The 12,596-nt window shown below is 43.5% G+C and overlaps 1 protein-coding gene across 5 annotated transcripts in view; it reads right to left on the bottom strand.

Annotated features, from left to right (window-relative positions):
• The window catches only part of TRPS1 (transcriptional repressor GATA binding 1), a 216,982-nt gene extending 205,585 nt beyond the window's left edge, over positions 1 to 11,397 (bottom strand). For 2 of the 5 annotated variants that reach the window (XM_061373424.1, XM_061373418.1), the window contains exon 1: positions 11,165 to 11,397. Coding sequence is in view for 1 of the 5 variants with exons in the window: in XM_061373423.1 (XP_061229407.1) it covers positions 10,409 to 10,418 (10 nt within the window). In the remaining 4 variants the exon portion in view is untranslated. Of the gene's footprint in view, positions 1 to 10,408; positions 10,684 to 11,164 lie in introns of those variants that run through there. The other 3 variants (XM_061373423.1, XM_061373419.1, XM_061373425.1) reach the window with 2 other exon arrangements.
• Between the last annotated feature and the right edge of the window lie 1,199 nt (positions 11,398 to 12,596).

The raw sequence follows: 12,596 nt of genomic DNA on the forward strand, positions 1-12,596 counted from the left end.
AGAGTTAACATCAACCTAAGAAATCACACCACTGTGCAATTTATCTGGTATTGTTAAAAAGTCTAACAATTGCTAAAAAATATCAGATGGTACAGAAAAGCATTTTATTTACTGTGCTGCAACTTTCTGCAGCTTGGTTATATCAAAAGCACATTCTGTGGACAATGAAAGTCACTGCTTTCCTTGACCTGTCAAAACCATCCTCATGCCCATGGCATGGCATGCAATTTTATGAAGGCATTTACAGCCTGCTTACATGGATATACCTGTAGTACTGGGGTTTCGGTTGCTGCATGGCTACTTCTAGGAGCGTTTCAGAGCATATCTGATGGGGAACAAGAAGCAAGCGTGGCCATGAAGCCAGTGGGTAGCAGCAGGGCTCAGAAGCAGGTGCACCTCCTAAAACCTGCCTTAGATTTTCATTCCCCTTTGGGAAGACGACTGATTTCAAACCAAAAGAATCACTTTTAAAGGTGACAGACCAAACCATGGTCCCGTCAAAGGGCAGCTATGCACTGCGGCCTGACCATCCCAAGCAGGGCAGCAAAAACGCAAGGTGGAGCTTTATGAAATGTGGCTGTGTCCTGCGCCCAGTGTAACTGATTTAAAGTAGCAAACTGTAGTAAGTGTAACAAGTAAGTGTAACTGTAGTAAGTGCAACTGCAGTAAGTGTAACATGTAAATGCCACAGTCCTCTCTCAGTAAGCTGCAATGTTAGGGGGAAGTTTCCTGATGAGGATCAGACCTTACTTCAGATGACATTAGCACAAGTTTTGTCCCTTACAGGTACATGGGGAGATCAGAGCCACAATCAAAGGGGTTTAATCAATCCTTGGTCATACCTACACTTCTCTTGCCAGGCAAAGCAGGTTAGAATGACTCTCACAAAAAATTCACCTAAAAATCAAACCAGCCCAACCATTGAAAGAATTTTCTAAAAGAATATAAAAACAAAACTCAAGTTATGCTAAACTTTGTTTTCTCACTTGCAAACTTCATATTGTAAACAACTGAAGGGCACGGATGCAAAACGGATTCTTGCCTAGATTTGTAAGCTTTTCCAGGGGTTGTAATATCCTGCATCTGATGACATCATGAAACTAACAAGTAAAAGTTAGGTTTCAATTTGTTCTACTTTTCCCTCATTAGTCTCTGTGTCAGAAATAGAATAATAACCCTCATTAAGTCACATTAAATTCTTTAAACTCATTAAGGGCTCAGAGAAAGAACAATACAAACACTGGTGTTTTTGTAAAATCTTATGCAACACAGATGGACTTCAATTTCCATGTATTTTTAGAATGTATGTATGTGCATATAGCAGCCAAAGAGAGACCGATATGTGTGAGGGAGAAATGGAGAGGCAGAGTAACAGAGACAAGGCAGAGCATACCTTACATATGACAGAATGATACCTAGATAAAAGTGGATTATGCATGATCACTTCTGACCCAATATAGATGAAGCACTTAATGCTTTGTATCCTGAACTGTGTCAGAGTTGGAGTCAGAGCCATACCCCACATTTCTTTTCAATTAATGATTCCTCAGAACTTTTTCCAAGGAGAAGACAACCTTGAGGGCCACAGAGCCAGCAGCAATCAAGTGGCAATCAGACTTTCTGACCATGGACTACTCTGATTGCTGCTGCTGTAGCCTAACATACCACCTGATTGCAGCTGAAGATACAGCTACTAGTCTTGCTTATGGACTTACATGTAAGATACAGGTGTGTGCAAGATTTCAACAGTACTGGAGCATATCTCTGGGTGTGCAAAGGGTGGGTATTTGTTAGAAGATTTATTGTAGCTGAATTACTCAGATATATGTGGTTGATAACTTTTGATCCTACCCCCATAAGACTGGAAATATGAGCTCAACGCCACAAAATTATTTACATTCCTGTAGTATGTTCAAACAACTATTACAGGATTAATTTAATCCATTATATTATTACTTTTTTGTAATAGATAGACATAACATGAAAATACGAGTTTAGTTCTAAAGAAAACTCCAGATCCAAAGAACATGGAAGGAGACTTATTAGGTAGCATAAATTTCAGATGTCTCTAGCTGGCCACAGAAAGAAAACTGTATATAGAGTAGATAGGAGACCCAAGTTACTGTTCCTTTCCTTCCTATCACTGTAACAGCTGAAATGAGATGTGGGAATTTCACTGACAGCCCCCAGACCTGAGTATCCAGACCTGGGTGCCAGGGCGGCGCAGGCAGGCAGCCTCCACTCTGAAGCTCTCCCATTTCTCTATCAGAGTCAGATACTGTTTACCTGCAAGGCACATGGTAAGGCTAATCTATTTTCACAAGCTTTTGCCTCAGGTATGTGGGGCAAGGTTTACTTTATTAATTGTTTCTGTGTGCGTGCGTGTCCATATCTATGTGTGCAGGGGGAGAAAGCTTGGCAATGATCAGCATGTATTGCAAATTTGGTTTATAATCTGTAACTGAAGCTGGCAAATGTCTGATGAGTATATTTAATACAACTAAAAATGAGAATACTAAATAAAAAAAGCAAATTATGTACATATTAGGAAGCTGAAATTGGAGGTATCTTGCTTTCATTAATTGAACTCATGAAGCAATGTTTCATCTACATACCAACTTTTGGATGACGTTGCATATAACTCACAGCATTTGCTTGAAAAGCAGCATGTGAGGCAGTTAAAAAGAATCATACCCCAAAGAAAATAGCTTTATCCTAACTCATTTAACTTCCATTAAACATTAAACCACATCTGCACATAGGAATTTTGGGCGATACTTGACTTCAGTATCTACTTCAAACTTTTTTCTAGATCAGTTGAGAATTTGTTTTTTAAAATAAGCCCAGTGAAGTCACTGGGATGCCCGAAAACAGTCTGAAAGGTATCTGTCTAGGCAGAGTTGGCTATGTTCTTTTTAATTAGCTACTAGCAAAAATTCCCCCTCGCTTTCTTTCTTTTTTTTTTCTTTTTTTTTTTTTTTTTTTGTGAACCACCAAGCTGTATGCTTAATTTTTTAAGTTTCAGTATGCATTTCAGACTTGCAGACTTTGCAAAGTAGGTCAGGAATACCCAGAGGATACACATTTGAAGGCTACAGATAGCAGAACACACCATTTACGGCTTTGTATATACACATACATACACATGCTATATAATATAGGTAGATAGATTCAATGATTTAAACACATTACATCTATACCGTATTTCAAGAACATTCATATTTACACTGTTAGATCACCACTCATTTTAGACCTACACTAGTGCCAGCTGCCAAAAAAGGTACACAAATCAAAATATGTTACTTTTGTTCAAACAATACTGCTGTTCATTATATAATAGAAACTGTCATGCTTAATCTTCCAGGAACCAAAAACTGGTACATTCTTGGATCAGAGGTGGCTTGAAATGGTTTGAGGCAAAACTGAAGCACATTGTTTAAGTAAATCTTGCTGAGAAACATAAGTGCATTGATGATTTTTAACATCATCTTTTACAGACTTTTTTTTTTCCCCCCAGATACATTAATAAACTAAAAACACTGGCATATTTTCAAAATGCAGAGAGATTAACATATTGGTGCTTTTTCTATAACATTTTTATAATATCAAATTATAGAGTCTCTCCTGCATTGGCAGCCTCACTAAATGTAATGGGGGATCTGAAAAGGATACTGGAAAACAAACCCCATGGTGAAGTAAAATGTACCTATGAAAATTACATGTTGACTTTGAGAATACCCCAAAACTAAACTTTTCCTTAGGAGTTCTCAGTATTATCCAGCACCCTGACAGTTACTGCGGGCACTAAGCTACAGGCTGCAATGTTCATTTTCCATTAGAGATGAAAAAATTGCCAAAAGCAGCATATAAAAATATGTCTACAGCATTGTATAGAAAAATACAGAGAAATGGAAGAAATGCCTTGCATTCTTTAGAGTTGGAACTTTTCAAATTTATATTTTCATCTGAGAAAGTGCTAAATAGAAATAAGTGCGCTTTACTTATTGACGAAAATCTGGTTTGCAGCATTATGATTCCTAGACTTCTTCGGATTTTTAAGACTACAAAGCAAGTGTTTTACAATTTCATCTTTAAGAGCTCAGATTATACAATATTCATCAGGCAGACACAATCTTACTTACAGACAGACATAGACACACACAATTCTGCAGAGGCCAATCCTGCAGCCTTTACTGAATTCAAAAGTCCCCCTGACGTCAATGAGTATTTTTCAAGAAGGAGAACTGCAGGATCAGGCCCAAAAAGTGCTTATGAAGATGAGATGTTACTTCAACAGATTGAATGTTAGATTAAATACAAAGATTGAGGGAAGACAAGTCTGGGGTTTAAACCCTAGGGAGGATTGACATTTAAAGTGTTGCCACTGAATTATAGCTCTCCACATTGGGTGGGGTAACCTCCTACTGGGTGGAGTGTCTCCCCTAAAGGAAGGGAAAACTGGCACAAGCCAACTTGGTCTTTGAACGATTTCCCTACTTGCCAACTTATGAAGTCGTCCTGACGTCAACTTCGTCAAGAAAGTCTATTGCCCAACTCTGTCTTTTACCGTAGAAAGTTTGCTTGTGTTCAAAACCCCCCCAGACGTAGAAAAGAAATCAGGAAAAGAAGCCAGAAAACAAGATACAGAAATTAGAACAAAAAAGAGAGCAGACTGGATTTTCTTAAGTACAGTTAATTTTAAAAATCCTTTTGTTGGGTTTTCTCGTTTCTAATATCAGCTTGATACAAATAGATACAGATCACAAAAGACTATTACTAAATGTAGTTTAAAATCTGGTTTAGCTTTAAAATATGAGGTGGAGAGTGCACAGAAAGTGGCTGCTCGGCAAGATAGGATCTCTCCTGTCTTCTGCAATGGGCAGTGGGTATCTTCCCAATCAGCGTCACTAACAGGTGTAAAACGCTCTCATACTGGGAAAATAATATTCACTGAACTCCTACCAAAGGTATTTTTAATATATTACTCCCCTCTGAATCAAAATAGATCATTTCTCTAAAGGAAAGCTTCAGGTGCTGGGGTGCTGGGGGGGGGGGGGGGCACAAACAGATGACACCAAACCAAAAAAAAACCAAGAAAAAGGATAAAACATCTCAAAATGCCCATGGGAAAGGAGAAAAAAAAAAAAATTAGAAAACAGTTTAAGTTACCGTAACCTGAAATGCACCACCATCACAAAGAGCAATTGGAGAAATCCAGCAGAGCTCAGCAGGAAAGATTTTTTTAATAACAGATTGAAAAACAAGAATAAAAATAACTGCATCAACAGGGCCTTTCTTCCTCAGGCCACAAGCCCATTTTTACTTGAAATTTTAAAAAATGTCAGTTTGGCCACTAAAACCAATCCAGAACATTATTAAAAGTTAAAAGCTACCAATTACTTCTGTCTGTTCTTTTAAAGCAAAGTTTGGCATTACGTCAGTTGGTTTAAAGAAAACAAGAAAGAGAGAGAGAAAGAAGGAGAGAAAGTTTCCTGCTTGTATAAATTAAACCACCAGGGAAGGTGTCTAGCCACTTGTAAAGCATTTATTACAGGTTTTTAAAGGGCTAGTAACATTTTAAAAATTAAATATTTTTAAATACATTTAAGGGAAAAAAAAAATTCCATCTGAGCCTGGAAAGAAAGCAGACTTACGAGAAATTAGACATGCATTAACTGCAGCTAAGAAAGTAAAAATTACTCTTAGGACTAAACCTTGCAATCCAAAATAATGTATTTTCAAGGCAGAAATAATCCTACTGTAGCTGCTGCACTCGCACATACCCCCCAAGAGCCTGTAAAAGTTCCACCGAACTTTACAGGATGGAACCAACTGGGTTCTGTAGGAACGTCCTACAGAAGTGCCACTCATGGCAGCTATGCAAGTAAGTGAAGAATTTTCTCTCTATAGCTTTTCCAAATCCACATATAGGGACCTGCAGCAAGAGTAAGATTCCTTAGTTAATGCAGCAGGACAATAATAAAAAATCACTGACAGAAAGATTTGCAATTTCTATTAAAATTTAGATGTATTTTTCACTAGTGGTGTTATTATTAAATTTTAAAGAACCACTTTAAAGGTACTAGAAAATAAGAAACAGATAGCACAGAACATTAATAAAACATAGATGACTATTAAATAAAGTTTCTTACATGCAGCTACGCCAGTTCACTTAAATCACAGTCTTCTAAACCCCATGACGCCAAATCAGAGACTCCTCTGACTCTGGACGACACATCAAGTGGAATGGTGTTCGGTTGTGCAATGCTTTTGGGGTGTGACAAAATGTCCACTGGGGACTTAAATCGAGACCATAGTAGTTACTCTTCCATTGCTCAAGTGTTTCATTTGAGGTTTGGTCTGCATGACAAGAAGTCAGAATAATACACCAGCACTTCTCTCCCCTCCGTGCTCCTCTGCCCCAGCAGCGTTTCTTATGTTCTGGGCACGTATACAACTGGCTAAAGAGCTGCGTTTTGGAAGGCCCTTTATTGATTAGGTACAAAACAACATCAAGAAGTGAATAATGAGCATAATCTAAAAAATGTAGTTGCATGTCTTGCCCTTGTAAACATTTACCATTTAATGGTGTAATTGTACTTTAATCCTTCACATGATCTGATATAACTCATTACGTGTTTTTTCTTTTAATTAGCAAACACAATCCAAAAAAAGCAAAGCTCAGAAAGTTTGTACGTACCATAAAAACTGAAGTGAAAATAGTCTTAAAGTAATCACATATTCTCTCTTTGGATGCAGGCTTATCTTTTTAAAGTCAAAAAGAGAACTTCATTGGCACAGGGTAGAAAAAAAGAACTCCATAATTCATGACAGTACCAAGAAAAAAAGTTCTTCTCCAGGAGGACTGGAAAGGGCACTTTTATTTATCTTCTGGACAGACAAAAATAGTAGAACCTAGACCAGATATGCTGTAATTAATGTATCCAAAGGTCAACAGGCAATGGTATTTATACAATAGATGGCTGCAGACTACGCTGGTTATAGTATTAATCACCAGTATTTGAAAATAGCATTGTTCTCTTACTAGGTAAGAACTTCAGAAAGTTTCAGAAACTGAAAAGAAACTTTTTATTTTCTTCTCATACCTGCCTGCTGTTCTTTTTAACCAATAGCTTTTTAACTCAAGAGGTGTAATATTTGGGACAAAAATGCACGAGTTTATAGTCATCCAGGACTGCCAAAACCAGACCCAGACTACCTCACTAGTTGTGTTGAGGAAACTAAATTAAGCAAGGGCAAACACCAACTGGAAAGTTGTCAGTTTATTGAATGAATGGCTTCATTTTACACACCAGTTAGAATATCTTGATCAGAATATATTTCTGTTCAAGGCCAATACTTTTACTACCAGGTGGCAGTTTGTTTTAACTGAAACTGTATTAAAAATGTAATTTATTTCCACTTTACTTGCACCTAACAAAAAGGGTTGTCAGATTCCCAGCCTGTCTTGTTCAAAAATATTTAACCATAAACTTTCTCACAATGTTATATTTGGTGTTACCCACAAACCTTTATTAAAGTGATACTGCCAGTGTAGCTGCAGTCAAGATCTGAGAATGCTTCTATTAAGATCATTATATTAAAATATTGTAGAGAGTTTGTTAGAGACATAAATATTCATACACATATGCCCCCACCCCTCAAACTTGGAAGGAAAGTTCCACATAAAAAGAAAAATTTAAATACATACCCAAAGTTGCCTGTTTGTAATTAAAATTTTGGGTTTTTCCTAAACATCTTTGCTAATTTTTTAACTCTTTCACACTGTAATGTAAAATAGGTTTGCTTCAAAGCAACTACCTGATAAAGTGCTAAAAGAGGTAATTCGCATGAACAGAAAGTAATTAGTCATTGTTTGCACAATGCTTTGAAAATACAAAACCCTATGTGTCAACTAGCATTCAAATATAGTATGATTGAAATACCGAGATTTAACAAGCAACCAGTGCATCTCACACTCAGGTCCACAAACAGGAATTAGTGTTATGGTGCTATTAATGCACAATCACGATACATGAATAGTAATATTCTTCACACGCAGCCAGAGTATGCATGGTAACAGCGCGTATTATGAAAGTTTACTAAAAACGATGGACAACACATGATAGAAAAATAATCCTGCTAGGAATTCATCAAATAATGCTGAATTTACTCAATCACCAATGAAAACATAAAGCTACTCATAAAGATACTGTATAAATTATGCTGAAAATGCATTAAAAAGAAAAGAGGGTAACCTGGCTGCATCCTGTTTGATGCCCGAAGAAGTCTCAGCTCTCTGAAGTTGTCATTTACATTTTTTTCCCTTTATTAACATTACTGTGAAATAAAGAAAAAATAAAGCCATACTTTCACAGGCAGAGACTGCCCAGTCTTATTTAGAGTCTGTTTTAGAGGATCACAGGCAAAACTTGTAAACTTAAAAGCTGATGCAACTTTGCCCTTTACTTACTTTGTTGTGACTACATATATGCAAAGTTCCAAACAGAGAAGTTATTACATATAGCCCCGAAACAGAAAAGAAAGTGCGATAAGCAGACAGAACAGGGTGGATTATGAACTGACTACTCTTCTCATATCTGATCTCTCTTGTTTTAAAAAGGTGAAGCAGACTTCTGTTGTCACAAACATCCTGAGGATTAATTTGTATATAGGCACTGATGCACTACTGAACTCCAGCATTATCGATTCTATGTGGCAAATGTCAAGCAGGTATATATTTTTCAGGAGGAAAAAGACTTCTTCCACCCCCACCCCCCCCCCCCAGAGAAAGGTGCCACTTGTTTGTTTTGACCACGATATTAACAAGCTTTCATTCAGTGGTTAAACAAGAAAGGCGGGGGGGGGGAAATCTTTCGAAGTGTTGATATCATTTCCAGACAGTCTTGTCAGCATCACAATTTACAGGAAATAGTTGATGTTCTCAAACAAACCCTGTATTTACTCATAGACCCAGAGTATTTAAAAAAAAAAAAAACAAAAACACACACACACACAAAAAAAACCCACTCACTCTTTTGGAGGGTTTTTCTTAAAATGTCACTCTGATGGAATATCTGAGAGAGCTGTTTAACGCCACACGCATACTGCAAACATGAGGCAAACACAAACTGCACTTCAGAAGACTACTGTAACTTTTATTCTCATTTTGTCCACGTCAGGATCTGGCTCTTACCACTACTTTCCTTTGCTGCCCCTCACATTTCTAACTCAGACAATGTTCTCTAAATGTTCAACTTTTCCTAAAACCAACAGGAAAGTAACATTATGCCACCAACATCCATAGGATTCAGTGGCGTAGTTGAAGAAGAGTGCCTGAATGGCAAAGAAGTTTGGTGGTTCCTTGGGAGACTTAATGAATTCTATCAAAGCAAACCTGACACTGTTACATTATGGTTTGTTTCAATCAACATTCAAACTGCGCAGCCCGCTGTAGAAGCAGCGACGGCAGCACGGTCTGCATAGCACCTCGCAGTCTTTTATCGCTAAGAAATCTGTTCCCCTTGGAGGGGACCTGTCCCCCGTCTGCTGAGGTGCCCCGGCCCCGGCCAGGCAAGGTGCTCGCAGTGGCCGAGGCCGCAGCGATGGAGGAGGGCCGGCTCTGCACTCCAGCTCATCACTCATGCCCACAGCTCAGCCGGCGCGCTTGAGAAGTTTGCCATTTGCAGACAGAAAACACAAACCGACTGTGAAAAAAAAAAAAAAAAAAAAAAAAAAAAAGGTAAAATATAAAGGAGGCTAGCGGGCCCCAGCAGAAACCGCGTAGGAGTGCCGGGATGTCTGAGCGCCTTGATTTGCAACAGGGAGGCAGATAAACAAAGCCCCCGAAATGTCGACCCCCCCCCCACCTCCCTCCCCGGGAGCAGGCTGTATCCCAGGGCAGCGCGGCGGCGGGGGATACCTCGGCACCGACCCCGGCCCGGCCGCCGCGCAGCCCCTCCAGCCCTGCCTCGCCTCCATTCATTCCTCCTCTCCGGAAAGCAAACACGCGGGGAGCAGCCCCCGAGGGCGAAGGAAGGGGCGGGGGGGGGAGACGCTCCACTAACTTGTGTTGGGCAGGGGAGAGCCGAGCGGGGGACGCCGCGCTGGGAGCGGAGTTTTGCCTTTAAGAGGGAAAAGTTTTACGTTTCTCCGCGCTCTGATTTCAAAAAAAAAAAAAAAAAAAAAGGCAAAACAAAACACACAAAAAAAGTCACCACCACCATGTCGCCTTTTCCCCCCGTGTGACCGGGAGGGACCCCGAGCCCCCCTCCCGGCGCAGCACAGCTCCGTACCCGGCCTCTCCCGGTATGTCCCCGGGCAAGGAGGAGGAAAAAGGAAAAAAAAAAAAAAAAAAAAAAAGAATAAAAGAAAAAAGGGGGGAAAAAAAAGTTTTTCCCAAACTTACTACTCTTCATGATGGTGTCTCTGTGCCCCGCTTGTCATGATCCCCATTAAAACTTCCAGCAGTGGCAGGAGCGGCAGGACTGTGCGACTGCAGCTCATCGGATGCAAACCCTCTTTGCTCGTCTTCTACTTCCACCCCCCGCGTCTCCCTTCCCCTCCCCCCGGAGCGCCCCGGTGCCGGGGAATCGGCGGCCGCGGAGATAAGGCGCGGAGCGGCGCGGAGGGGAGGGCACAGCCGAGCCCAGCAGAGCCGCACCAGCCTGCGGCCACCGCTCCCCTCCCCGCCTCCGAGCCAGGGGGCTTCTCCCCCTGCCCGCCACCGCCGCCGCTGAACTTGACCCTCCCGACTCCAGCGGGGCTATCGCCGTTTTGAAGTCGCCACTTTCCAGCCATCACACATGGCTTTGACCCACCGGCGGGGGGAACGGGGGGCGCGGGGGGGGTGGAGGTGGATGCACCAAAAAAGCCTGTGAAACATGAGCAGCCCCACTCCCTGTGACCATGCCCCCCCGCTTTTGTTGTTTGTTGATTATTGGGGGGGGGGTGTATTTTGAGGGAGGGGGCTGTATCTTGAGGGGGGGTTCACCCGCGCCGCACACACCCCCCCCTTTCCATTCGGGCACCGCGCCGCTGCCCCCCCACACACCCAGCGCGGCGCCCCCCCCTTGCCGCTGCCGCGCCGCCCCCTCCCGGCCCGCCGTCCGCGGCGCCCTCCCCGCTGCCGGGCCGCCCCCACCCGCGCCCCCCCGCGCCTTACCTGTTGATTAACCGTCAGCAACAGCCCCGGCAGCCTGGAAGATGGTGGGGCCGCGGAGCGAGCCATGAACCGTCTCCTGCTGCCGGCGGAGTTGGCCGCGGATTATGTGGCGGTGGCCGGGGAGAGGAGGGAGCGAGGGGGGGGACGGGCGGGGGGCCGCGGCGCCGCTGCCTCCCCCCTCGGCCCCGCTCGGCGGGGAGGGGGCGACGGGCCCGCCGTCCGCCGGCGGGCGGTGCGGTGCGGAGGCGGGGGCGGGGGCGCGGCGGGGCGGGGGGCGCGGGCCGGGGCACGGCGCGGCGGCCCCGCCGGCGGCGAGGCGGCGGCCTGGGAGCGCGGGGCGGCCGGCGCGTTATCAGGACTGTTATCGCTTGTCAGGACCTCCGTCTGCCCGCATTACGTCAGTTTCAAGACACCAACACTATTAATATCAAAGGAGCCTTCGCGGAGGAAAGCGCCACCCCAGACGGAGCGCCCTTAAAGAGACAGTGCAGGCGGCCCCGCCGCGCGGCCCGCGCCGCCCCCCGCCGCACGCCTCCTCCCGCCGCGGCGCGACGCGGCCTCCGCCGCCGGGACACGGGCACGGACACGGACACGGACACGGGCACAAGAACGGGCACGAGCGGAGGCCGCGGAGGGGACTCGTCGCCCCTTGGCCGCGGGGACTTGGGCTGAGTTGGCGCAGGAATGGCCCGCAGGCCACGGCCAGAGGCTGCCCGGCCTTGTGCTGTCATTGCCGCCGGCCGCTGTCCCGCGGGACTGGGAAAAGAGGGGGGAAAAACAGGCGCGACCCACGCGCGCCAGTAGCTGATCCCCTCGGGAGAGCCGCTCTGTGCGCAGGGAATGGAGGTTTAGTGTCATCACACTCCTCTTTTCCTCCCCAGCCCCAGTTTCTGTGCGTGTGTTGAGGAGGATGGACAGCATCTTCCAGGTTTGGGGTTGAGTAACTCCCCGTTACCGGCTGCCCTGGGATACCAACCGCCAAGCTGCTCTGACAAAACCCCTACAACTTTTCTTGCTTGTGCAGAGCCTTTTCGATTCAAAATTCTCGTGCTACAAATTGCCAGAAGTCTATGTTAACCTAGAAACACTCTCCAAGGAGCAGCAGTACATAAAAGGTTCCTGTGAAAGGGTTTTAAAATCCCAAATATAGTAGGCGTTAAAAACTATGTAAACATTTGTTGGGCATTTGGACACAATTTTTCTGCAGTTAGGTGACTTTATATGGCATGTTTTTCCTCCCCTGCAAGTCGTTTTAAGCTGATTTCACATTAAAATAGAGGCATTCTCTTTGCTTGCAACTGCTAACACGTTATTCAAGGGAAAGAGCTAAAACATTACAGTGTGGGAGATGAAGCTGCTTCCCCCAAAATGTTTGAAATTATGTTTGAAATTACATAACTTTTTCCTTACAATTTTGTTCTCAAAAACATGG

This window comes from Neopsephotus bourkii, unplaced genomic scaffold (genome assembly GCF_033783945.1).
Source record: "Neopsephotus bourkii isolate Nb327-2 ecotype Australia unplaced genomic scaffold, CSIRO-AGI_Nbou_v1 NB_1630, whole genome shotgun sequence".
Lineage (NCBI taxonomy): Eukaryota > Metazoa > Chordata > Aves > Psittaciformes > Psittacidae > Neopsephotus > Neopsephotus bourkii.